Here is a 26,103-nt window from a genome sequence, read left to right on the forward strand (position 1 = left end):
GCAAGAATTGCTTCAGATGTCCTGGCTGCCAGCCCCTTCCTCTCAGGTATACGCACACAGCTCGCGGACATCACGTCAATGTATGGCCTAGCGATGGCACATTGGGAATATGCTTCACCTAGGATTATGTCAAAGCTCAAACTCTCTCTTTCAGCCAGACAAATTCCCAAACTGACCAAGATACAGCGAACAACAGTTATTATTCCTTTGACATTCAGTGTTCAAATACAAGTGTGATCCCATTGGCACATCCAGCTCTGTAGATGGAGACTGCTACCATGTCTGTCTTACAGGAAAGGAAGACCTGGTCAGTCATCCTCATCAGACTCAGACCATAAAACAATATGGACAAGTTCAACAGAATTGCCACATGTGGGCTGCCTATGCATGCTTCAGCAAAAACAATAACAGTGGATAGTCCCTATCAAATGGGATAATGCACGTAAAATATTTAGAAAGGCTTCTAGCAAACGGAAGGTGCTTACTACGGGTGAGCTGGGACTGGAAAGCAGATAGACAGTGCTGGCTGTAGCACTCTGGCCCTCCTTGGGAGGACAGTGACAGATACACACTTTATAACGAGCCCATGGAAAAGGAAGAAGGGCACACCCCACCCAGGCCAAGATGGGCACCTACTTTCTGAGGGTATACTCCAGTTCAGTCTTCTGCTCGTGGGCTTCCTGGAGCTGAGCAAAGATCGTGGTGAGGAGGTCTTCGAAGTTGGCCAGCAGGTGAGGTTCATCCTTCTTCAGCTGCAGCCACAGTTGCCTGACATCACTTTCACTGTGAGGGAAGGAGACACCACAACAGGGAGTGGGTAAGTGAGGATCTCTGGGAAATATGGGGGCCCCCGATAGGGGAGTGAACATCTGGAAACACAGCCACATCGCCTTAAAAACAGCAACAGCGAAAGTTAATGGCACAGTGTTGGCTGCACACCGCCTCCCTCCAGCCTCACTATGACCTGGGAGACAGGAGTGGCATGCTAGGACCATCCCCCGGTGCAATGATAGATCCAGGCTCATGCCCAGCAGCCTGACTCCTCCTGTGCTGCTCTCTCACTGCACCACTTCCTTCCCCTGTGAGGGTCATGATGGACTGACCACATTGAGCATGCATGGCAATGTGCTAGCCAGCATCGCAAGAGTGAGGGGAGACTGGAAGCAGTTGGGTAGAGTCAGCACAGGGAGCTGGAGAAGGGCTGTCACCCCGGGAAGGATGTCCTCACTGCTGAGAGGCAGACATGCTGTCTTAAGGGTGGTAGAGTGTAATTGTCCCTGTTAGGGAAGGAGGCGAATACACAACACCCCAGTGGGGTCTGGTGGCACTGGGAGTGACTGGCAGGGGAAAGGATGGGGAAGAGCCAGTCTGAAGGAGGCGGAGACACAGACAGACAAGTGGGAAGTCAGACTATGCGGTGTGCAGGGAAGAGGTGTGGAGTCACGGGTCACGAGAATCACCCGCAATCAGGCATGTGCAGTGAGTACTCACCTAGAAGAGCAGCAGAGAGGCAGGCCATGGCGACAGATGTGGAGAGCTGCAGGTGTGGGCCTCACTCTCCCTCTCTGCACCTAGTACCTACAGCTGTGATTGTAGTACACGCAGCACAAATCTGACTCATCCCCCATTAAATCCTAAAGCCAATATGATCAGAGAACAGGGCCAGGCACTCCCAAGATAAAGGAGAAAATCCTTCAGACCACTGTAAACACTGTATTCAGAAGCCTTGCTCGGAAGTGATGCTGGGTCGGGCCATGACAGTCGTGTTCTCAAGGCACAGATATGACCCTCTGTATCCAACAGAAACAATTACTGCTGACTGAATCCACTTCCGGTTAGGGAATGGTCATCACCTGTCACCCCCTTCCTTCTCTTCTTCCTCCACTTTGTCCTTCATTTCCATCCTTTCTTACTTCTTTTTTTTTGTTTGTTTGTTTGTTTTTGTTTTTTTTTGTTTTGTTTTGTTTTTTTTTTCGAGACAGGGTTTCTCTGTGGTTTTGGAACCTGTCCTGGAACTAGCTCTTGTAGACCAGGCTGGTCTCGAACTCACAGAGATCCACCTGCCTCTGCCTCCCAAGTGCTGGGATTAAAGGCGTGCGCCACCACCGCCCGGCCCTTTCTTACTTTTAGCACATTCAAACGTCTGTCCATTCATTGAGACCATTCAGTCACCCATTTACCTTTCTACCCATCAGTCCTCCATCTGTGCCTTCCCTGCCATGTTGAACTGACCCCCCCTGAAGTTGTCAGGAAATGAATCTTCCTTCCCTTATGCTATTACCATCAGGCCACAGAAACAAGAAAGAAAAGAACAGAGGCTAAAACTCTCAACTTGGGATAAAAAGTCATAGCTCACCAATGGGCAAAATCATTCCACCAGACCTTCAAGAACAGCTGTGTGTCCGGATGCCCACTTCTGGGCGCTACCTCTTGTGGGACAACCAGGCAGTGCAGGTTAGGCTGGTCCAAGGAGGCTCACCAGTTCACCCCTCTACTTCTAGAACAACTCACAAGCTCTCTAGTGAGCAACGGACAGCTCTGAAGCCAAGCTGCTGTGTGATGTGGTTATGCCATCCTGAACAGGCCCCCTTGGGCTACCGGATGAGCCTATGGCAGTGGGGATGGGGACTGCCACTGTCTTCTCTGTTGGCCATTAGAGGCCAATCTAGAAACAGTCTTTCAGATGTATCATTTATCTTAGTTCAACACAGGCATCTGACATGGTCCTCATTGTGACATCTAGTGAGCACTGTCTGGAAAGTCCTTCAGGAAGGCGGCTGACAGTCCCTGCCCTTCGGGATGGTGGCCTGCTCTTGGCAGTACCATCTCTCTCCTCTTCTTGCAGCAGGAGTATTTTATGGAGTCCCTGGCAGTGGTAGCTGGGCTCTGGCCTCTTGTCCGACGTTAAGCTGAGTTGGGAGTCTGATTGATGAGCTCCCCAAATGCCTGCCTATGTCCCCACCTTCTGTATCCTGAGCATCATCCTGGGTTATTCACAGCCTACGTCCCCACCTTCTGTATCCTGAGCATCATCCTGGGTTATTCACAGCCTACGTCCCCACCTTCTGTATCCTGAGCATCATCCTGGGTTATTCACACCCTGCCTTCCTGCTCTGCTGCTGCTGGCCAGTTTCACTTCCTACCCATCCTCCTCCACCGGTCACACTCTATCCTGGGCCTCTTCCTGGATCCTTCCTGCCTGGCACACACCTTTGCCAGCCTTTCTCACCTGTGACACTAGACTGGTCTATTATGAGCAGGACACTTCTCCACTGACCTTGCTGGATTGCTTTCCCCCCTGGGCCCTTCTCTTCCTGAGGGCATGACGCTCCAATCATTAAAGCATCCCCACCCTCCATGAACACACACCCGCGCCATCTCTGATGCAGGGCACCCTTTGCAAGGGGAGCAGACCCAAGGCCTGCAATGATGGCAGTAGACAGCAGGAAGTGAGGACAGTGGAGAACGTGGGAAAGAGGTAAGCAGGAATGGACAGGGCCCAGCCTAGACTTACTCTTCCAAAACCTTCTGGGCTCCAAGTCTATCCATCAGCATCTGAAACTGTGCTTCCTCATCATGGTCCATGCCTTCCACATCCTCACCTCTAGATTGATACACCTTCTCCATCTGCTTGTCAGCTTCCTCCTCACTTTGGGTATTTTGACTGAAGAAGAAGTGACCTAGAAGAGTAGAGAGCAAGACTTGAATCTGATATCCTCAACTCAGGGAGGACTTGGCTTCCTCTTTTTTTCGGGAACCATACAAGGATTGCCCTGAAGAGCAGAAGGGGGTCCCTCAATAGCAAAGATCCATGGGGCACCGCATCTAGAGATTGTTCCCTCTGATCTTCCATTTGCATTCTGACAAAGATGCCAGAGCCTGGAGACAGTGCCTGGGAAGTAGGCTGGCTCCTCCATGGATCTCTAAAAGTCAGATGGAGAGCATGTGTCTCTGAAGGATGTAGCTCAGTGGTAGAACATTTGCCTAGGTCCCGGGTTCAATCCCAAGTACTACCACCAAAGAGGAAGAAAAGCATGTCTTTTCCTTTGCTGCGTTAAGCAGTAAGTTTGTTCCCCATCACTCCCCAGAGGCCTGCCTTGCCATCCCCACCATCAGCACCTCCGCACACATACAGGCAGCTCTCTTTATAGTCACGATGGCTGGCATGACAGCAGTGTGTCCCATCCTTTCAAAGCACCTGATGTGTTTAGGGAAATTACATGGCCCTTTGCAGGAGGCAGAGAAATGGAGAAACTGGCCTACTGGTTCATCTCATCTGGAGGCAGGATCTGAATTCTTTATCATGCTCCCAGACCTTAGTTCTCTTTCCTACTGGTGACCTTGAGAATGACTGTGCTATTCAAACCTAGAAACTTCTGAGAGCCACCACCTCTCAGCTGGACTTAGGCTGAGCTATCCTGTTGTCGCACACTTTTGCTGCTTATTTTGCCTATCAAGGCAGGAAAGATGTGGGAGAAATTCTGGCACAGCTTCCTGCTGATGCCATACCTGCCTGAGCTCCCATATGGGGACCCTGGCAATGACTGTCGATGGGCACAGAGGTTGCCATGGTATGAACAGCCAAGGTGTGCATGTACAAAGAACCCCATAATCTACTCCCCTCAACCTCTGGCTCTGCACCCCAAAGAAAGAGCTGGAAAGCTCCAGAGGCAGAGTCTAAAAGAGGTGGAGGAAGCAGAAATATATGTCACACAGCTACAGGGAAACTGCCAGCCCTGGGTGCCCATCAGCCAGCAGAACTTACTGAATCCAGTGGTGAACTCCTCTGGGGTTAGAAAGCCATTGCCGTCAGCATCCAGGGCATCAAACACGTGCTCCAGCTCTTCCAGACTTAGGGGTAGCTCCTGATGTAGCCTCTGAAAGCAATTCAGACCACACTAGTCAGCATGCTGATGGCCATGGGGGCCCTGAGCATGGCTCAAGCCTGCAAAAGTCTCAAACATTGTCCTCCCTTCCATATTAATGAAGAGACCCTCTGTTGGGTGCCAACCAACACATCAGACAATTTTCTATATGATTTATAAAGAAATCTATGCATCTATTTGCATTTAATTCTCATGATACGCCTTTGGGGTAGATATCATTATTCCCATTTTAAAGATGAAGTTTAAAGGCGAATTGCTAGCCCTAGGGTCATACAGCCAAGAAATCAAATCCAGGTCTGCCTTCAAAGCCGGCACTCCGAGCACTGCCGAGGACCAATGCTGTACAGGACTGGATAGATAGCTCCAGGTAGATTCCTAGAGGATGTGGTGTTCTGAAGGAAAGTGAGACCACAGATTGGCAGCCAGAGACACAACACCCAGCATCTGGAAACCACTCGATCCAAGCCGGGGGGGGGGGGAGGGCTAGAGGCACAGGATTGTAATCCTAGCTACTCTGGAGATTGAGACAGGAGGATGCCAAGTTCAAGGACAGCCTGGATAACTTGGTGAGACTGTGTTTCAAAATCAAAAGTAAGAAACTGGCTGAGGATGTAGGCCTGCACAAGGCCCTAAGTTTGACCCTCAGCACATAACTAAATAAATAAATAAATACATACATCAATAAATAAACAAACAAACAAATAAATAAATGGAAAGGACAGGGAGGGGGGAGACAGAGGCCCATGAAGCCACTGTGTGCATCCTGGTCTTTTCCTCTGGGTACTGTAAGACCCGGTCTCTGGCCTCCATCTTTGGAGGCCCCATCCCTGTGCCCGCCAAGGCGAGCCTGCCAAAATCTTGACCACTCCCTCATTAACCACTCCTTCAGTGTGTTTAAACTGCTTCCCAGGAAAGTTTTCTTGTGGCTGCCCCCCACCCCTGTGGTTGAGTTAGTAGCTTCTGGGTTTCCCCTCCAAGCCACCTGAGAGCACAAGAATCTCTTTAAACCTGGATATTTTTTAACTTGGCTTGTTGTGATTTGGCTTGATTGGGATTTTTGCGTCAGCAGAGAGCTCGCATTAGGAAAATTCCTAACAGGTACCCCCTTTCCTGAGTCATGCTACCTCCCACATTGTATGGGTCTTCCTGCCCCAGGACCTCAGCGCTACTCTTCTAAGTAGTTGTGGACTTATTTGGTTCTTTGGCTCTGAGAATGCTGGATAAGCCCCCTCCTAACTTCAAGTGAACCCCCCCCAACACACACACAGTGTCCCACTCTGATTTGAATGTGAAATGTCCCCCACAAGTTCGTGGAATTGAATGCTTAGTCCCTCCCTCCGCCGATGGTATTCCAGGAGGCTGTGGATCCAGCTGGTGGAGGTAGGTCAATGGGGAGGGCCTTGGAGGTTCAGAGCCTGCACCCACTGACAGCCCAGGGAATGAGGCAACTGAGCTGTTGACACTTCCCTCTGGCGTCTGTCTGTCTGGTGTGAAATGGCCCCAAGCCAAAGCAAGAGTCCTCCTGTACCTAATGACCCATCTCCAAGTGAGGACTCCCAAGGGACTTCGTTACCTCTCAGCTGGCCCTCCTTCTCCTCAGGAACCCAAGGACCAGCTGCACAAATGCCTCCTGTGCAAGTGACTGACAGCCTTAGCCGGCATACACAGGGCTTTGGAGGAGGGAAAGCGGACGCACACGTGGACAGTTGGAGTCAGCAGATGTGACAGCCCATGACACACCTGGAGGGGGTGCTTGGCTCACAGTCTTTTAGCTGCTGAGCCATAAAGCATCATTTGGCTGGTCTGTGCATTAACGGTGGCGTTTGGTACACATTACCAAGTGGGAAGAGAGGCTAACGGGAAAGCCATTTCGAAGAACTGAATTAAATATGAATGGGGTTTTTCAAGAAAGGAAGGAGAGGGAAAGTGAATGCAAGGGCTCTAGAAACTCAACAGCACAGCAGACATCAGCAGTTCATAAACCAGCTGTGGAGGAACCTCAGGGAAGAATTCAGGGTAGGAGAGTGTTAGATTTGCAAGTAGGAAGCTTATTGGCTCCTTCGGAAATGAAAGACATTCCCCCTGGAGGTAGGCTGAAACTTCCCCAACTTCCATCACAGCTGGATCCCAACACTTTCTTTGGGATTCGATTTCCTCCCTACCTAGTGAGCTTCTGGTTCCTGGACCTGGCAGAAAATTGATAGCTTCCATTATACTTTAGCTGGAAAGGATCAGGAAGGACATCCAAGGTTAGCAGGACCCTCAAGTGGCCTTTTACCCTTTGAACCTGTCTGTGGGCATGTGAACTCACAGGTGCCATACCGAATTTGCAGATAGTGTGAACTAGGGAGGGGTCTTCAGACTCAGGCTCAGCCACCTTCCTCAAGCACGTGGCTACACCGTTTTACCTCTGTTCAAGTGACACATTGGAGAGGAAGCTGGAGGAGAGCCATCTTTAAGGCCAGAAGTGCATGCACCCTCTTCCTTTGGGTGGCCCCAGCAGTCTGAGCAGAGCTGTTTCCTGCCTGTGGCATGCATAGCTCAGCTATTCTGAGCACCATCGGGAGAGCTGAGGCTGTATCAGCCTCTGCCCCATGACAGACTGTGATGTGCTTGGCTTTACTATAGTAGGTTGGTTTGTACCATACAGGCTTGCAGTGGGCCATTTCATTCTCAGGAGCTGTTGAAGGGACAAGGGGACAGGGAACAAGGAAGGAGCATCCCATGCACTATACTCCTTACGCTAAACCTGCAATGGCTTAGTTTTGTATGGTCAGTGAAGTAAGAATGGCGTTTACACTTTTAAGTGGCTAGAGGGGAAAAAAAAGGAAGTCCTAGTGACACAAAAGGAATTATATAAAACTTAAAGGTCGTTTCAAAAATGACCTTTTTATTTTCAGTACTGGGCCTTGAACCCACGACCTTTGAGGTACTAGGTAAGTGCTCTAATATTTAACTACATTCCATATTTTTTTAATTTTATTTTTGAGAAAGGATTTCACAGAGTCACCCACTGGTTTTGAACCAACAGTCTTACCTCCATCTCCTAAGTAGCTGGGTGTACAGGAGTGTGCCACCACACCCCATCTACGTAAGTTTATGTGGTGCTGGAGATTAAACTTGGGCTTCATCAACGGCAGCTAGACAAGCACTCTACCAGCTGAGCCACATCCTGGGACTCCTGTGGTATAGTAAATCCATCATGTGACTAACACCAGGTCCAATAGCCTCGGGGTGGAGTCAGGGAAGGAAAACAACCCAACAGCAGGTAAGGGCTGTTGACTGAACAGAGACCAGGTTTCCCCACACAGTACACACTGGCAGCGGCTCCAGAGCTAAGACCTTTTCTGGAAAGAACTCTGGCAGGGATCTCATGTGAAGCTCGAGGTGGAAACCCCTCTCACCTGCATGTCCGTCCTGGCGATGAAGCCCTTGCCCTCGGCGTCACATGTCTGGAAGAATTCCTGTGCCTTCCTCCGCATGACACTCTGGACTGGCATCTGCTCCTCCACCTCCAACCTCTCTGGGTGGTCCATCTGCTCCAGGCAGGCTCCACGTTCCTGCCACCCATGGCCTGACATCTGGGAGCTGGAGTCTGCCCTCCCCTTGGGGGTGGCCATCAGACCTGTGGATTTCCTTGTGGATTTTCAGAACCTGAGCAGCAGAGATGGGGAAAAGAAGGGTGTGACTAGGGTGGAACAAGACAGAAGAAGAGCAGGAAGGGAGAGAAACTGTGTCCAGAGCTGGTCACTGGCGTGTGCTGGCATCTCTTAGCAACCAGCTCTTAATTACCGGGCTCAGGACCAGTGTGGTTTGCAGGGATGGCTGATAGATCATCCAGTCTGTCAAACGAGAGAAGGGAAGGAATACATGAAGACTGAGAGGAGACGGGCTATAGGGCGCCCTCTATGCTCCAAATTTAAATAGTCACACAACACAGAAGGAGATGAATGGAAACACAAACTGTAGTGTGTATGTGAACACAACAGTAGCTACCTTGCACAAACAGGGAGTGAGTAACAAAATGGATACATTTCAAACTGATCACACAAACGCAAGAAGCCAAGGACTGATATGTGCCACGTGGTCCTGTTTACATAAGTTCGTTTACAGTTGTCCAAGTTTACTATTGCATTTGATGACATTTATGGAAAATGGAAACAACCATGACAGGCGATACAGAGTGAGGAGGGATGAGTACGAGGTGATCTGGGATACGGATGGATATGATCCCTGTCGTCATTTCCCGAGTGTGGCATGTGAAGCCACGGTAGGCTCACAGATCTACTAATTTATTCATTAATCCATACCGGCCTCTCAGTATCCCTGAGGAACTGCTTCAGATTCCTCACTCTGCTCAAAAATCTGCAAGTGTCCAAGCTCCTTACACAAAATGGATTGTATTTACACATAACTTATGCATAGCCTGCTGTATATTTTATTTGTTTATTTAGAAACAGGCCCTCACGGTATAACCCAAGCTGACCCCATATTTGTGATCCTCCTGCCTCCGTCTCCCATGCGCTGGGGTCACAGATATGCATCACTGCACCTGCCTCCTACCACATGCCATCTAGAGAAAGTGTAAGCACTGTGCACACAGTTCTTATGCTATATAGACTAGAGAAAACAGCTTACACCTGCTCAGTGCACACCCATGGTTAGCTGGATGTAGAGCCTCCACAAAGGGAAGACTGACTGCATTCATGCACACACACACACCATATACATGTATGTATGTACGTATGTATGTATGCACACACAAATCTATGTCAAAATTTATCAGGCTATAGACTTCAAAGTCATGCAGCTTACTGTATGTCAATAACCCAATGAGTGTATTGAGGAGAAGGAGGAAGATAAGCAATTATTGTTGTGTTTGGGCCACGACCACTTTCTGTCTACCCAAACCTAAACATTATAGCCTAGTCTATTGCATATGTATATGAATATATAATTTTATGTTTAAGGCTGTTTTGTCTGCATTGTGTCCTGTACATCATATGTGTGCAGTGCTCATAGAGGCCAGAAGAGGGCATTAGATTCCCCTAGACCTGAAGTTACAGATGGTTGTGAGCTGGCATGTGGGTGCTGGGGAATGGAACCTGGGTCCTTGGGTAGAGTAGCTGGTTCTCTGGACCACTAGCCACCAGTATATTGTATTTAACCCCAAACCCTGATTTTCCTTGGATATTCAATTCTGTCAAGGAGAAAAATGGGTAAAATTAAGCAATTTCCCTGTGGAAACTTACAGACTGCGCAGGGAGCTAAGCAAACCCTACACCAGTGGCTCTCAATCTAGCTAATTCTGTGTCATTATACGTTCCTCATGTTGGGGTGACCCTAGTCATGAAATTATTTCATTGCTACTTCCTAACTGCAATTTTGCTACTGTTATGAATTGTAATGAGTCTCTGACATGCAAGATATTTAATATTCAATCCCAAGGTTGAGATTGCTACCCTAAACACATAGAAGAAGGGCAGAGCTCCTGGGGAAAGCCACTTATATATTGACATCCAGGCTTCTTTCCTTACCCTTGAGTCCCCTGGATTGCCTTGAAATCTTTGCACAGCTTGTGTGGGTTTTCCAAGGGCAGTGAGGGATAAAACTGCTTCCATCTCCAAGTAAAGTGGAATCCCTGTCCTGGGCTCAGCTATCTCCCACCTGAGAATGCCCAAGGAAGCCTTAGCCTTGGGGATAGACAGGGTTCCTGTCTTCAAGATTTGCTGTTAGAGAGGCTGGTGAGATGGCCCAGTGGGTAAATGTACTTTCCATGCAAGTCTGGTGAGCCCAGTTCAATCCCCAGGACCCAGGTAAAGGTAGAAGGGGAGAAATGATTCCATAAACCTGCCCTCTGACCTTTACACTCATATACTGGCACTTGTACACACACGTGCGTACACAATAGTAATATATTTTCATTTTTTACTTTTATTTTTAACTAGCTCAAAAGACATTACAGTCACAAAAAAGGCAGGCTAAGTTCCACCCTCCTCCCTCCCTCCCTCCCTCCCTCCCTCCCTCCCTCCCTCCCTCCCTCCCTCCCTCTTTTCTCCTGACCAAACCCAGGACCATGCCATGCTAAGCATACCCTATCACTGAGGTGTATCTCTCAACTGAACACACTTTGTTTCTGCCTGTGGCTGAGTTTCTAAACCACTCTTTTCCTCTGGGATAATTCCATAAAACACTTTACATGCAGATGCAAATTATCCAGTCTTCAAATATTCCTAGGGCGACTTCCCAGTTATCCAGAGTAATTCCGGCAGCTTGAGTGTGCAATCAGAAAGTTTGTAGATCAAACCTAGATCCCTCCTGAGGGTTTCAAGGGAATTTCGCCCTTAATCTGGACTTCAGCTGCTACTTCTCCCCCACTTTACCTGCTGCCAACTTGAAGGCGGCCACTAAGTCACACAGATTCCCCTTGAATCCCTTCTGCAGCAGGCAGTTAGGAGATCAAAGTCCCAAAGTGTCCCTGGGAGCCATTCAAATCTCTTCAACTATCCAGGTTTCAGTGGGAAGAGAACCCCTGTGTAGTGGGACCCCAAGTTCACAATGACTCGCTCAGAGTCGGCGGGGCTGAAAGTAGACAGTTCTTGCCAAACAACAGACTGAGCATACGGCCACCCTGCTCTTTTGCTGGGGAGAGAACAAAGGGTGAAAGGAGCATCACACTTGAGCTTCTGGGAGGTGGCACAGCAGAATGGGAAAAACCAAGTTGCCCCAGGTTCAAATCCTGCCTCCGTCACTGCCTAGCTGTGTAACACTAAAAGAGTTAGGTGACATCTTCACAATTCCTTTTCCCATCTGTAAAATGCAGGAGACAGGGCAAGCAGAGCTGGGAATAAACATTATCATCAAGAGAGAAGAGATTTGCTACATGCCGGGTAGCATTTGTTTGGGGGATTTGACAAGCTGATCTCTTTCCCATAAGAAAACAGCATCTTCCTCAGCTGTCCTTGGGCAAACTACCTTTTATCATTACCACTATTGTTTGGGGTATTATCATTACCACTATTACAACTATTGTGGTTTTGGAAATCCAGCTAGCTTCCTCACCTTGGTATATTTTAGCAAGCCAAACCAAAGAAATTATATATATATATATATATATATATATATATATATATATATATATTCAATTAGTAACTTTTTTCTGTTGCTGGGATAAAATGCCATGGCCAAGGCAACTTACAGAACAGGGAGTTTAGTTTTACTTATGGTTTCAGAGGGATAGGAACCCACCATGGTGGGAAGACAAGGTAGCAAGAGGCAGGGGTGGTAGCTGAGATGCTGAGAGCTCAGATCTTGAACCACAAGCACAAGGCAGGGAGAGAGAGAGAGAGAGAGAGAGAGAGAGAGAGAGAGAGAGAGAGAGAAGGCTTCTTAATCTCCTCCTGCAAGGCTGCGCTTCCTAAACCTCACAAACAACGCCACCACCTGGGAGCACGTGTTCATACGCCCAAGACTCTGGGAGGAATGATTCCCATGTTTCAGTTTCTCATCCAGTCACATATATCTTCATGAGCTTTCATTTCTTTCTTCCCCTCTCTTTCAGGAGTGAGAGGAAGGGGGAAAGTGAGCAAGCACATGAAGAAAAAAAAAAAAAACAGGTTCACTAATCTAACATGGACTGTCAGCTGGATGGAACATAGTGAAGTAACCTCACCCACACCAGACCACCAGGAAGGGGACAAGCCTCCAAAAGGGTCAGGTGTGTGCAGACACCATAGATAAAGACTATCTATCTTCCCTCTGGCAACCTGCTGTAGCTTATGCAATCCTCCAGTGAGCATCCTTTCTCCTCAAATTAGGTCCAATTTCCATGTTCTGGCCTCCAGGGAGACAGGGAACAGCTGCATTACCTCTATGAAATAAGTCTTTCCAGGTTCGGACAGCTGTTATTAAACACCCCCCGCCACACTGCCACGATCTATTAGAAGATACATTAAAAGCCCTGGCTAATGGCTTCAGGTCTCACCAAGATGGTTGCTATTCATGCTAATTCCTCTAATAATTAGTGGTTGTAAACCACTTTGAAGATAAAAGGCATTTTATAAGAGCGAAGTCCTATTATGATTAGCTTCCCGACACTTCCTCCCCAACGCTGATGAGCACATCAAAGCCAAGCACAGTCCCAGTAACTAACTGCTGCTTAATTAGATGTGTTTCAAGGCGGCTGGTATATACGAGAAAAACTGCTGCAAAATGTATCAACATGAGAAGAGTGGCCGCTTTCTTCCTAATGTGAACAAGATCTGTTCAAAGGCTGTCAGTTCTGATGCCTGGGAGACAGGAGCTCAGAGAGTGCTAATACAGACTCCAGGTCGGTGAGGGAAAGGCGCTCTCAGCTCCTGGCTTTGCACAACATCTTGTCAACAGGATTCTACATGCCCTGTCTTTTGATTTTGCAAACATGCTGAGATGTAAACAAGAAAAGGCACACGGTCTCTGCTTCTTAGATGAGCACCCTGCATACGGTCATGGTTTTGCAGCGATTTACATCAGTGTGGTGGAGCTGACCCTGGCAATGGGAATGTATGTGTCGTGATTGATGGCACTCAGACACTGAAACATTTGTACACCATTGCCGGGCTCCCAGATGCTCTCGCTTCTCATTGCCTGCACCTGTGCTTCTTATAGAGCCGACTCAGGCTACTGGTCCACAGAGGTGAGGCCAAAAATGCCCATAAGTTTCCTCAACGCTTCTTAATAGCTTTCAACCAGTGACCGAGCTGTGTGTGAGGGTGAAGGGTCAGTACCCTTGTCTCAGAGAGGGCAAAGGTTGAGTTGTGGGCTGTACTCCCAAGCACTTGGCAGGACCAGAGCCTGGATCTTTGCCCCAGTTCATGCTTTGGCTTCTTCCCCTTTGCAGCCTGCCCCCTCCCTCTTACTGCCCCTCCCTCTTACTGCCCCTCCCTCTTACTGCCCCCTCTCTCTCCTGGGCATGTATATACCCTGTGTAAAGCACCCACATGTAAAAATTCCTATGGGCTAGGCTTCTGCAACCCCATGCCAGGGCCACTCTCCTGCCTCAGCACTTAGGTGCATTTTGCATATTTTCTACAGAACGTATGCTCCTAGATTCTCCTAGTTCTAGATTCTCCTATGCTTTCAAATCCCTGGTCTGAGTTCTCAAAGGTTTTCTTTTGTATCGTGATGCCCCAACTATTTCTTGAGGAAGTCTTTATGCTTCTCTCCCAATGCAGACATCATCAAAGTAGGCAGGAGGTGCCATGGAAGATGGCTAGAGGAATTTAAGAGTTGCTGTTTCCTTGGTGAGTTTACAGTATGGCAAGGGAATGAGTCACAAATAAGGGGACAGAGGAGAACCATGTGTGTGTATGATGAAACCTCTCAAGGTGCTATCCCAAAATGAACAATTATTATTGTTCCTCAATAATTCACCATGAAATTTAACTCTGGTTCGGGTCATTTGCCTATTTTTTGTTACATTTATCTATTTATTTATGGGTGAGGTAGGAGACAGTGGGTATGTGCCATGACTCACATCTGGCAGTCATAGGGCAACTTGCACAGGGCCGGTTCCACCATCTACGACACAATGATTAACCACCTCATTTATCCAACTTTTGAATCAGAAGGTATTAACAAATGCTTAAGAAAAGCCGGTTGTCATGGAGATCATCAAAACGGGCAAATAACACCGTCAGAGGAGCTTCCATTTAATTTGGTTTGCCCTGTCAGAACCAGGTTCAGAGCGGCGTCTCAAAATCCTGCTTCTGGGAGCTTAAGTAGTCATTTTAGTGGCAGACTATGGATTCAAACTTAGGTCCTCTTTAACATCTCAGTTTCTCTCTCTCTGTAAAATGGGGCTATGAAACAGAGCTGCTGCAAAGAATTATGTGTATTGACCATTACAATACTTGGTATATAATCAGCATAGCAGAGTAGGTAATTACTACTTTTTTAAAACTTTATTTTATTTGTGTGTGTGTGTGTGTGTGTGTGTGTGTGTGAGAGAGAGAGAGAGAGAGAGAGAGAGAGAGAGAGAGAGAGAGAGAGAGCAGGTGCCTACTACTTAGGCCAGAAAAAGGTACCTGAAACTCTGCAGGTGGAATTACAGGGAGTCATGAGCTGCCAGATGTGGGTGCTGGGAACTGAGCTCTGGTCTTCAGAAAGGACAGCAAATGCTTTTAACAGATTAGCATCCCTTCAGCCTTGCAATTGCTAATTTTATGCCCAGATGTAAAACTGAACCCAAGAGCATCCATACGGTTTGGATGTGGTTTCTTCCCCAAAGGTTCACATGCTGAAATTCTACTGAAAAGTGATGGAATTTGTAGGGGCAGGCCTGGTGAAGAGGTTGGTGCTCATCCCTTGGAGTGAGTTGGCTCTAGTAGGAATGGGTCCATTTCCTCAGAGTAGCCACTGGGAAAGAGTGAGCTGCACCGTGCATGGTCTCCAGCTCCCTCTTCAGTCTGTGCCCACCCCCTCGCACCCATGTGTCCCTGCCATATGGTGCTATCTACCATGAGGCCCTCTCCAGAAGCTGATGTTGGTAAAGTCTCCTTGGAAATCCAGAATTGTGGGGTGAAGAAGCCTCTTTCTTTTATAATGAATCAATCCAGTCTTAATGTCTTCTAAGCACCTCTTTTGGTCGTAACCCACGTGCCTAAGCCCATATTAAAATATCTTTATTAAACCACAACTCTGCCTTATATGAATTATGACATCTTTGTCTGGGAGATGTATCTAACACAAAGACCGCTTTCAGGCTAAAGTTTAAACATACCAGACCATTAATATCTCTTCGTATCACCTCCCATTCTCTGTCCCACACTCTCATCCCCCTACTTTATTTCCTGTTCTCTCAGATTGCTTGTGCCCTGGTGTCTTCAAACTCTCTCTCTCTCTCTCTCTCTCTCTCTCTCTCTCTCTCTCTCTCTCTCTCTCTCTCTCTCTCTCTCTCTCTCTCTCTCTCTTCTTCCCCTTTGTCTTGATCCCCAACTATAATAAGAATGTCATGGATATAGTGGTCAAGGGACTTACAAACTCATTCCCTATTTGTTCCTTAAATTGGGGAATCCAAGGTTAGGTACCACCATGGCTGCGTTCTGGTGGTATCCTGTTGGGAACTGTGGACCCCCAGACCCTGTGACCCCCTGCCTGCGGGAGTAAACAACTTGTTTTCCTATGCTTGCAGCGGCTCTGAGCAAGTAACTTGTTTTGCAGCTGCTCTGAGCACGAGATCCTCAGGTGTTCCTGATGGCAGGGGAGTGGTTTCTGGTAGGCTTGCAGCTGAGAGTTAGTTAGGGCGTGGAAGGAGACCCTACATAAGCAGCCCTGGAACACAATTAAAAGGGCATTCTTGGAGCATTCTTGGCTCTGTGTGTGTGTGTGTGTGTGTGTGTGTGTGTGTGTGTGTGTGTGTTCAGTCTCCAGCCCCTTGCCCGACTCGAGCAGGCATGGCACTACAGTATCCCTCCTCCAGTGGCAGATGCTGACTTCTTACAATGCACTCACACAGTAGAGGGGGCTAGGGAGTTTTCTCTGAGGGTTGCCCTTCTGAGCTTGATGTCTCTCAATGGTTCCCTTTTTTTTATTGTGATCTACATAGGGAGTCAGGTTATCTCAGGAATTTTGGAAGACACGGTTGTAATTCAGGCCATTGCATTCTGTCCCTGGTCCTTCATATCTTCCCACATGAAAACAGTTCATCCTCCTATATGCAAAGTATCTCTCTCCATCTCAGTAGCTTCAAAGGTCTTAGTTCATCCCAGCATCAACCCAGCCTGATGTGTTCACTACTGAATCGTGAGGAATTGAATCAGCCCTCCAGATCACCAGGCTGCCCCTCCGCAGATTCAACCGGCCAGTGAGAAACAATATTAAATAATGGCGTCTGTCCTGAGCATGGAGAGGTGGCTTTGTTATTATTCTTCAAACAATACAGCCTAACGACCATGTGTGCCGCTTTCACCTGCATTATCAGTCTTCTAGGCATGCGTTGAAGCATTTGGGAGACAGCGTGGAGGTAACACAGAAGTATTACCGCGTGTTCTGTCATGGGCTTGGGCATCCACAGAGTGTAGCATCCGTGGGCCTCTTAGAACTGCTCCCCTGCGTGACTACTGAACAGCAATGGCACTGGCATGCACATGGCCTGGAGCTGAGAGTCTTAAGGACAGATGAAGCCTGTGGGCCTTTTGTCCCTTGCTCACCTGGAGCTCTCAGCTCTGGTGACTGGTGACTGGCAGCTGGTGACACGGGCAGGAGGCTTTTGCTGCTGGGTACTTGAATCCCCCCCTTAAACCCTGCAGAAGAACTGACACACACCTTGTTTGTCATTAGCGATACAGTGGGAGGGGCTTTTTAACAACTAGGGAAAGGGTGATAGAAAATGGTCCTCCTAGCAGGATACAAAATCCCACAGGAAATGGGCCTAGTGCCCCTCTTCCAAGCTGAGGAGAAGAAGGGGGAAGGTGAGGGAGCTGCACTGAGAAGCCTGCTTAGCAGCCCTAACCTGGCCTGGTGGGTTGATGGCATGCTGGACCCAGCTCCAGTAAGCCTTCCTGAAATTACTGCCTTCAGTCTGCTGATGCTCCCCCCAGCACCAAAGCTCACCTTGAAGACAGAGATGCAGACAGTGGCCAGACTCCTGACCCTGACTGACCTAGGGACGCACTGGGGTTTACAAGAAAGTTCATAATGGCGACCTGCTAAAAAGGATTTCCTGTGGTTTGGTTGCGATTGATCCCCAAGGGTGTTCATACTTTGGAAACTTGGTCCGAAGTGTGCCAATATTGAGGTAGGAAGACCTTAACCTACTAATGGGAGCTGACTGGGAGCAAGACCCTTGACTGGTGTTAGCGCTCACAAAAGCAATCACTGCAGAGGCCAGAGCCTGACCCCTGAACTGCTTCTTGCTTCCTCCTTGCTGTGGGGTCCCTTACTCTCATGGGCGATCCCTCCACGATGCTATCACTGTGATATAATCCAGCTGCAGGTAATGGGACGTCTGCATCTTTTCTTCACAGAGTGCCCAGCCAAGGGTATTTTGTTACAGTAAATAACAGAAAATAGATTAAAACAGTGCCAAAGAGAACAGGCTTTGGAACAGGGAAGTCATGGGCCCTCTGTCTGCAGTGAGTTTGAGTGTTCAGACTGAGCCAGGAAAGAGCATTGCAGAATATGCTGGCCATTGTGCTGAGCAGTATGGACTGAGAGGCCGAAGCTCAAGCTGTAGCTAGATCCAGGTAGTACTGGAGAATCTGGCCTTTCCGGAGCTCGGATACTCAGTCCAAGTGAGGCCAATACTCATCGGGTGCTTCCAGTTCTGTATGAGGCCACTGTCCTCATCCATTCACTCTGGGATCATTTACTACGAGCAGTCACTCTCCTATGTGCCAGGAGTCAGCAGCAGGTGACGTTAGCGCACACCATGGGGAATGACAAGCAATAAATATACACACCAAATAAGCACATTCAAAAAGTGAAAAGCGATGGGGGAGGGGAGAGACACGTTCCCTCCTCTAAGACACCTACTGGTGCTCACGGAGTGCATAACTCATGGGCCTTGCTATCAGGATTCTAGCAGCAACCTCAGTGGGGAGGCTTCCCCTTACACTGGTTGCCCACTAGCAACAGCCAGGGGAATGGGAGGAGAGAAGAACAATGCTGCCCTGCCCTGGTCCCAGCTGCAGGCACCCAGCTTCACGCTTCTTTGGAAAACCATGGCAAGGGCCAGACATGAGATGTTAACAGTCGTGTTGCTTGGATATTTTGTTCCTGTGGGAGAAAAGATTTGTTTGGTTTCCAAACTTTCAATCTGTGGTTAGCCAGATCTGTTGTTTCTGGGCTCTGGTGAGGCAGTATTGATGACAGGGAGGAGGGAGAACAAGGTGGGCTGAGGGAGGAGACAGAGAACCCTGCAGAGCAAACACAACCCCAGTACAGGCCCCAGTGACCTATACCACTAGGGAGCATCAACTCCTAGTTTTCAACTCTTTCTAAAACAACGCCAACAGCTGGGGGCCAAGCCTTCAACCATGAGCCTGTGGAGACATTTCACAACAACAGTGTTCTGTCTAGCTGAAAATCTTAATGGAATTGTTCTGATTTTCTTCTATATCAGCGATTCAGAACCTGGGGGTTGCGACCCCTTTGGGAGTCATGTATCAGATATTCTGCATATCAGATATTTGCATTACAATTCATAACAGTAGCAAAATTACAGTTATAAAATAGCAACGAAAATAATTTTATAGTTGAGGGGGTCACCACAACATGAGGAACTGTACTAGGAAGGCTGTAAACCACTGTTCTATATTTTATCTTTTTGTATTACAATCTATTACTATATTTACAATAAGGGGAGAAAAACAACTTTGTAAATAAAAAGACTGGCCTCTCAAACATAAGTGAATAAGAAGCACACTTCAACCAAGTAGGCAGAGGCCAGACTGTGATGCCATTCCCAGGCTTACAAAGCAATTTCACAAAGGTATGTTCTTCGAGACTTACAAGACTTTCTCAAGGCTACATAAGAAACAGTCTTAGTGTATGAAAGGGATTCTCGAGTCCCTCTCTTCTAGGCCAGTGTTGCAAAAAGGCCACTTATTTTTTTCTGGCCTCCTGGCTAACTTAGACCCAAAATAATCACACAGAAACTGTATTAATTAAACCACCGCTTGACCCATTAGCTCTAGCTTCTTATGGCTAATTCTTACATATTAATTTAACTCATTCCTATTAATCTGTGTATTGCCACATGACTGTAGCTTACCGGCTAAAGTTCCCAGTGTCTGTCTCTGGCGGCTCCATGGCTTCTCTCTCTGACCCTGCTTCCTTTCTCCCAGCATTCACTTTAGTTTTCCCGGCCTAGCTCTGTTCTTTTGCCCTATCACAGGACAAGACAGTTTCTTTATTCATTAACCAATAAAAGCAACACAGAGACAGAAGGACCTCCCACACCAGGCCAGTGCATGTTCTATTATTCTACAGGCTGTCTGTAGCTGACCTTGCTTCTATTTGGAGCTGAAGTCTTCTGGAAGCTACTGAGTACCTGTTATGGTTTGACTATGGAATGCCCCTCATATACTCGGGTGTTAAAGCCCAGGTCCTCATTTGGTGGCTCTATTTTGAAATTCTGAAAACTTTAGGAGGTGGGGTCTACAGAGGGCAAGTCACTCACTTGGGTGTGTCCTTGGTGATATCTTGACCCTGACCTCCTCTGCCCCGCCCCCTGTTTGTTGTCCACCATGAGGTCCTTATCACTACATGCTTCTGTTGCCATGATGAGCTCTGCAGAGTATGAGGCCAAGCAGCTGTGGACCAAATCCTCTGAAAGAGTAAACCATGATGGAGGAGTTACTTTCATTTAATAAAGAAACTGCCTTGGCCCATTTATAGGCCAGCCCTTAGGTGGGTGGAGTAAACAGAACAGAATGCTGGGAGAAAGAAGCCGAGTCAGGCAGTCGCCATGATTCTCCCATTCCAGACAGACGCAGGTTAAGATCTTTCCTGGTAAGCCAGCTTGTGGTGCTACACAGAATATTAGAAATGGGTTAGATCAATATGTAAGAGCTAGCCAATAAGAGGTTATAACTAATGGGCCAGGCAGTGTTTAAAAGAATACGGTTTCCGTGTAATTATTTCGGGTAAAGCTAACCGGGTGGCGGTGGGAAGCAGCCCCGCCGCTCCCATTTCAACAGAGTGGCGCCCAACGTGCTAATGAACTCCACGTAAAACGAAGCAGCCCCGCCGCTCCCATTTCAACAAAACCAAAATAAGGCCTCCCTCCCCTGCACTGTCTATGCCAGCCAGGTATGCTGGGCACAGCTATGCAGAAGCAGCCAACAGGCTACCCCAGGGCCTTGCCCCCTCCTCTGTACTCCTGCCTCAGATTTGATCACACTTTCATTTATTGAATTAATTTTCCCCAAAATCTGTCGATTCCCAGTCACTGCAGTGGCTTAGAGTCGCTGAAGTAAAAGAAAAGGACAGGGCAGTATGCAAGCAGCCAGCATCAGAGGGGACAGAACTGGGTTGGAACAGTAGCCCTTCACTCGGGATCCAGCCAGGCGCTGTCCCTGATTACCGCCAAGAGAAGTTAGACAGATGTTCAGAAGTGGAGACTGAGATTGCCAGAGACCAGCCTGATTCTCAAAAGATGCATGTTCTAGATGAAGAGATGGCGGGCACAGCAAAATGAAAAGTTAATTAAAAACAGGGTGTGCATCTCCAATAATGAAATGGCCCCCGTTCCCCCTCTTTGGAACAACGAGGGCTATCACCCAGCCGATGAGAGATGCCCCAAGTCTGTACATGGTTATCTCCTAGAGAGGTCATCGAAGGTTAGGAATTGGGGGAGGGGAGGGCACAACCAGTGATGACAGCTAACAAAAACACAGTGGAGGAGCTTCAGTGGAGGAAGGGATGACTCAGCAGTTCTACAGGACACCAAGGGTGCGGGGGAATGGCAGCTAGTGGCTGAAATGTCAGGACCATCTTTGGAGGAGGAGGCAGGGCTCAAAGCCCACCTTGGAAAGGGATGGATTTAGGTGTTCTGTCCTGTTTGCGGTCTGTCTTGTGTGGGTGGGGGTGTGGCACGTGGATGTACATGTATGTGCAAGAGGGTCAGAGGATGATATCAGGCATCTTCCTTAAATGCTTCTCAGACTTTTTGTTTTTGCAACACAAGGCTTTTCACTGAGCCTGGAGCTCACAAATTTGGGTAGACTGGCTGGCTCACAAACCCCAGGGATCTTCCTGTCTCTGCACCCCAGTACTGGGGCTATAAGTATGTACCACTGGGGATGAGAACTCAGAACCCCATATTCACACAGCAAGCACTTTACCCGCTGAGCAATCTCTCCAGTCCCAGATTTGGATATTCCTTGGAGTGATTCTATTTAGAAAGGGTATGAACATGGTTGTGGAGCTCACCTCAGGAGTGAGCCCTTTCTTTTCCAGATGTTGGTGGCTAGATTTCTGGCCTCTGACCTGTCCTGGGCTTGCTGTCAAGTTGCTAAGTATCTCCCTACTGTGCTCTGAACAGCTAGGGAACTCAAGGCTGAACATGAGGCCTGGTGTCCGCACTGGACAGGGTGGCCAGTGCTGAAAACACCTGGCTAGGCGGGTCCCTGCACACTGAGCTTTTCCTGCAGTACCTCCACAAGCACTGGTGCTCTGGTCCAGTAGGGACACATAATTTGGCTCACAGTATGTCCTCAGTTGCCATTAGACTTTCCAGGGAGTGTCCCTGTAATTCAGAGTATGGTGACTTCCCTGTACACACCATCAGTTGAATAATGTCAACACTGATAACGAGAAAACCTTATATGGCGTTTTAGGGTCCACAAAGATGTCTTCCATCTATGCCCATCATTTATGAGTTACGATCTTATCTGCAATACACAAACATTCAAAGATTGCACTATCTCATTTGTAATAAAAACATGCCTGCAGCTACAGCTCCTGGCTGACAGCTGGTGGAAGGCTGGGCCTGGGCATGCAAATGTCTCAGCTGGACCCTTTTAGGTGACACCTTTGTCTTCAAACCCTTCCGGCTTGGCAGAGTGACCTTCAAATGGGTGAGGCTTACATGGAGGCTTGAGAGCCTGTGCTCAGCTCCCATGTGACCCCTGATGGGAATCGCTATGTTTTCTTTGTTCAGAAAACACAGGGCTGTGGATTTAAACAGCCTTGGGTTTAAGTGCTAGGACAGCACTCAGCGTGTGTGTGGCCTACAACAGTTATCGTTAGATTGCTTTAGTCTCTGAACATGTATAAAAACAGTAACACTATAGTAAAGCCATGGTGAAGACAGTGAGCCACACCCCATATGGAGTCCTCAGCAAGGGGCCTGGTACATGCTTGGTGTTCACTGGGTGCTCACTGTGTTATTATTGTTTTCAATATTTTTGAGATTTGTTTTTATTTTATATGTGTGGATGTTTGGCCTGCATGAAGATCTATGCACCACATGTAGGTGGTACCGGGGCATGGAGCTAGAAAAGGCCACCAAATCCCCAGGAACTGTAATGATTGGCAGGTGTTAGCTGCCACGTGGCTGCTGAATCCAGTCCTGACCTCGGGCAAGTCACTTGGCCTCCAGCTCCTCCTGTCCTCACTGGTGTCCAGGGAGTCGCCAGATTCCACTGTTCACTTCTTGTCAACAGTGTGTGTCGGCTGATACACTGTCCTCTACTCTTCCTCCCCTCCCTGATTCTGCCTCTTCTCCCCTCTTTTCCCTTCACTGCCCCAAGTCAAATCAGTACTTTGTTCATTTACAGGTACTCTTTACCTTGAATTGATTTTCTACACGTTTTATCGAAAGTCAAAACCTCACTATTTTTTTCTGGATCTCACAATAAACTTTCCTAAGAGATAATGAATTCTAGAAATGACCTACATAAGGTCACACTCCTTTTCAAGAAAAAACAAACAAACAAAAAAGAAAAAAAAAACATGAATTACAAACACCTGTCATGCCCAAATAAAAAACTCAGAGAGCAAACTGGCTTATCACATGTGTCCTCTTCCCACACCATGCCAGCCTTACCAAGGAACTTCGTAAGTTCTGTTTCTAAAGACAGAAGACCCCCCGCACATCCCCACCTGCCCCCCATCTCCACCTGTGTCCTGAAGGTGCTGGTGCTGGGAGCATCTCCTGCTCTTTATCCTTCTGCACTCTGCTCCCCTTTCCCCTGTGCCCCTAAGTGTGAGTTCCCCTGCTGGCCCTCGTCTAGCCTCCTCACACAGAATGTTTAGGAAAACAGCCATCATTTCTCTTCCGAGCCTAGCCCCAGAGCCTCTTGAGTTGTTGTCTAAGCAAGAGTTTGAGAGTGTCAAAACCTCACTGTGTCCCTCCGGGCAGGACTCAGACGTGCTTTATATTATAGGGGATTAAAGTGGCCAAGATCAGCTGTGTCACCCTGAAGCAAGACCAGAAGCAAGACAGGGGTTGCGACTGAAGTTAGGAGAATCAGAAGCAGGGTGTAGAACCATCTTCACCCCAGGCCAGGCAGGGCCCAGGCAGTTGCTTGATCCGGCTCAGGATTTGGTCCCTCTCCTTAGCCACTCTGCAGAAGGGTTGGCTGACCAAGCCTTCCTGGGTTTCAGATTCAGAGGCTGTCCTCCCAGCAGGAATTAAGGAGGCTCCAAATCCAAGCAATCTCACCTGGAGGCTTCCCATTGGTCACTATGAAGGGACTCCTGGTTCAAGACGTTGTGCTAGATAATGGCGGTATGAAGTCTCTGACACATGGCCCCTTTCTGTTCTCAATAACTTACAGTCCAATTAAAATAAAAGTACACGAGAAACTGAAACTAGCAAGAGAGGGGAGGGAGGGAGAGAGAGACTGAAGAAAAAGAACCGAAGAAAATCAACACGAACGGTAGTTATCTGCTTATTGGGCTTATGGGGGGTACTTTCTTTTATACTGTTTTATATACACATTTATTACAATAAGATGTTTTTCAAAAGAAATTAGGAAAGATAATAAAGGACAAAGAGGAGGGTAATGGGTTCAGCTGGGGAGTAGGGGTGGTACCTGCTGGGCGTCTAGAAGATTAGGAAGGGAAGACCAGGTCAGGAGCAGTGAGGATAGGCAGGAGGAGGGGAGAAGCAAAGGATGCAATCAGGAAAACAGAAGTGAACAGTTAGCACCAGTCAGGGCAGAGCGAAAGGGTCCAGAGAGTCAGACTCAGGCCTGCGCCAAGTGGCCCAGCCATTTCTTCTTGTGGTCTCCGTGCTTCTTGTTAGCGTCATTGCTTCCACTGTGTTATACTTGGTTGTTTACATTCGAGGCTCATTCATTTTTAGAGCCACAGTTCCCAGCATGGTGAGGAGCATATACAGACCTCAGCAAGCTCCTGAACTCTTTGAATTCTAACAGGGCTATTCCTTTACTTGTGGAATGGATCTCAGCGTGGAAGTTCATATGGGAACATGCATGAGGCCGGCACTGAGCTAGACCCCTCAGCTGCCTTGAGGGATCGTAACCAGATTCTGCTGGATGCTGCCCATCCTCATTCTCACACTACGATCTGAACGGCTAGGTACCATGCCCAGCGTCACACAGCCATTAAAGAGCAAATATCAGACTGGAGACAGTCTGGAAACTGGAGTTAAGGAGTGGAAAGCAAAGACCAGACCAGCATAGGGCCCCCATCTAGGCACTAGACTTTACCTTGTCAACTGTGGGCTGCATGGGATTGGGTAACTGAGTGTGGGGGTCATGAGAAATTTGATAACAGTAAAGAGGTTTCTGAATGTGCAAAGACCAACAATTAATTCAAAATCAAACACACAATGGCCCCAAAGAGTATGTGTCAGTGCTTGTCCATGCTACGGGGCAAGACTTTAGAGCAGCCCTGGTTCTGAACACAGAACATGTGCACTTTATTACACACGCCATCACACCAGGCAGCCCTAAAGATGCATCCCAAAACCTCAGCTCAGATGTGAGACTATGGCATGTACAAATGACATGCTTTCACTGCACATGCATGCTTTGTCTTATCATAGAGACACAATGGGAGCCAAGGAAAATGAAGGCTTTTCCTTCACATCCCTTCATATGTTAAATTATCATAGCTTTAAATTGTATCGTAGTAGATGCTTGGTTTTAAAAATTGGTGTTTAGGGCTGGTGAAATGTCTCGGCAGCTCAAGGTGCCTGCCACCAAGCCCGACTACCTTAGCTCAGTGCTCTAGACCACACAGTAGAAGAAAGGATTCCTGAAACTTGTCCTCTGACCTCCATACAGGTGCTGTGATATGTGCAGGCGGGCATGTACGCACGCGTGCATACACAAATAATAATAACATAATAACTAGAAAGCAATCAATTTTTAATTGGTGTTTGAATTACTGACTTGAATTTGTTTTAAAAATTGTCAAATAAATTTTGGCCTGGATTTAGGGCAGAATTTCCAGTGATTTCTGAAATCATCCTAAACCTATTTATGGCATTTCATACTGTGTATTTATGGAGGCAGTAGTCTTAGTATTGATGACTGTAAAATCAAAATATTGATTAAAGGTGCAGCGTAAAATATTCAGTCAATATTTAATTTTTATGTAAAAATAAATACACACAGCTGCCTCATTGGTATGCAATGTCTCTCTCCTCTTTAACAAACAGAAAGATTATGTGTCTCAAATAATTGTTTTAAAATAAATTTTGTTATGGTTTACTAGTAGTAAATATTTGATTTGTATTCTTATATATATCTATAAGCCC

The 26,103-nt window shown here is 47.6% G+C and overlaps 1 protein-coding gene across 1 annotated transcript in view; it reads right to left on the minus strand.

The window, feature by feature from the left end:
- Cracr2a (calcium release activated channel regulator 2A) overlaps window positions 1-8,537 on the minus strand; it is a 66,456-nt gene extending 57,919 nt beyond the window's left edge. Inside the window, exons 1-4 of the mRNA XM_057775197.1 lie at window positions 8,291-8,537; window positions 4,766-4,877; window positions 3,515-3,680; window positions 637-783 (exon numbers count right to left, since the gene is read on the minus strand). Of these exons, the coding sequence (XP_057631180.1) occupies window positions 637-783; window positions 3,515-3,680; window positions 4,766-4,877; window positions 8,291-8,506 (641 nt within the window). The 5' untranslated portion in view covers window positions 8,507-8,537. The remainder of the gene's footprint in view (window positions 1-636; window positions 784-3,514; window positions 3,681-4,765; window positions 4,878-8,290) is intronic.
- Between the last annotated feature and the right edge of the window lie 17,566 nt (window positions 8,538-26,103).

This window comes from Chionomys nivalis, chromosome 1 (assembly GCF_950005125.1).
Source record: "Chionomys nivalis chromosome 1, mChiNiv1.1, whole genome shotgun sequence".
NCBI classification, from domain to species: domain Eukaryota; kingdom Metazoa; phylum Chordata; class Mammalia; order Rodentia; family Cricetidae; genus Chionomys; species Chionomys nivalis.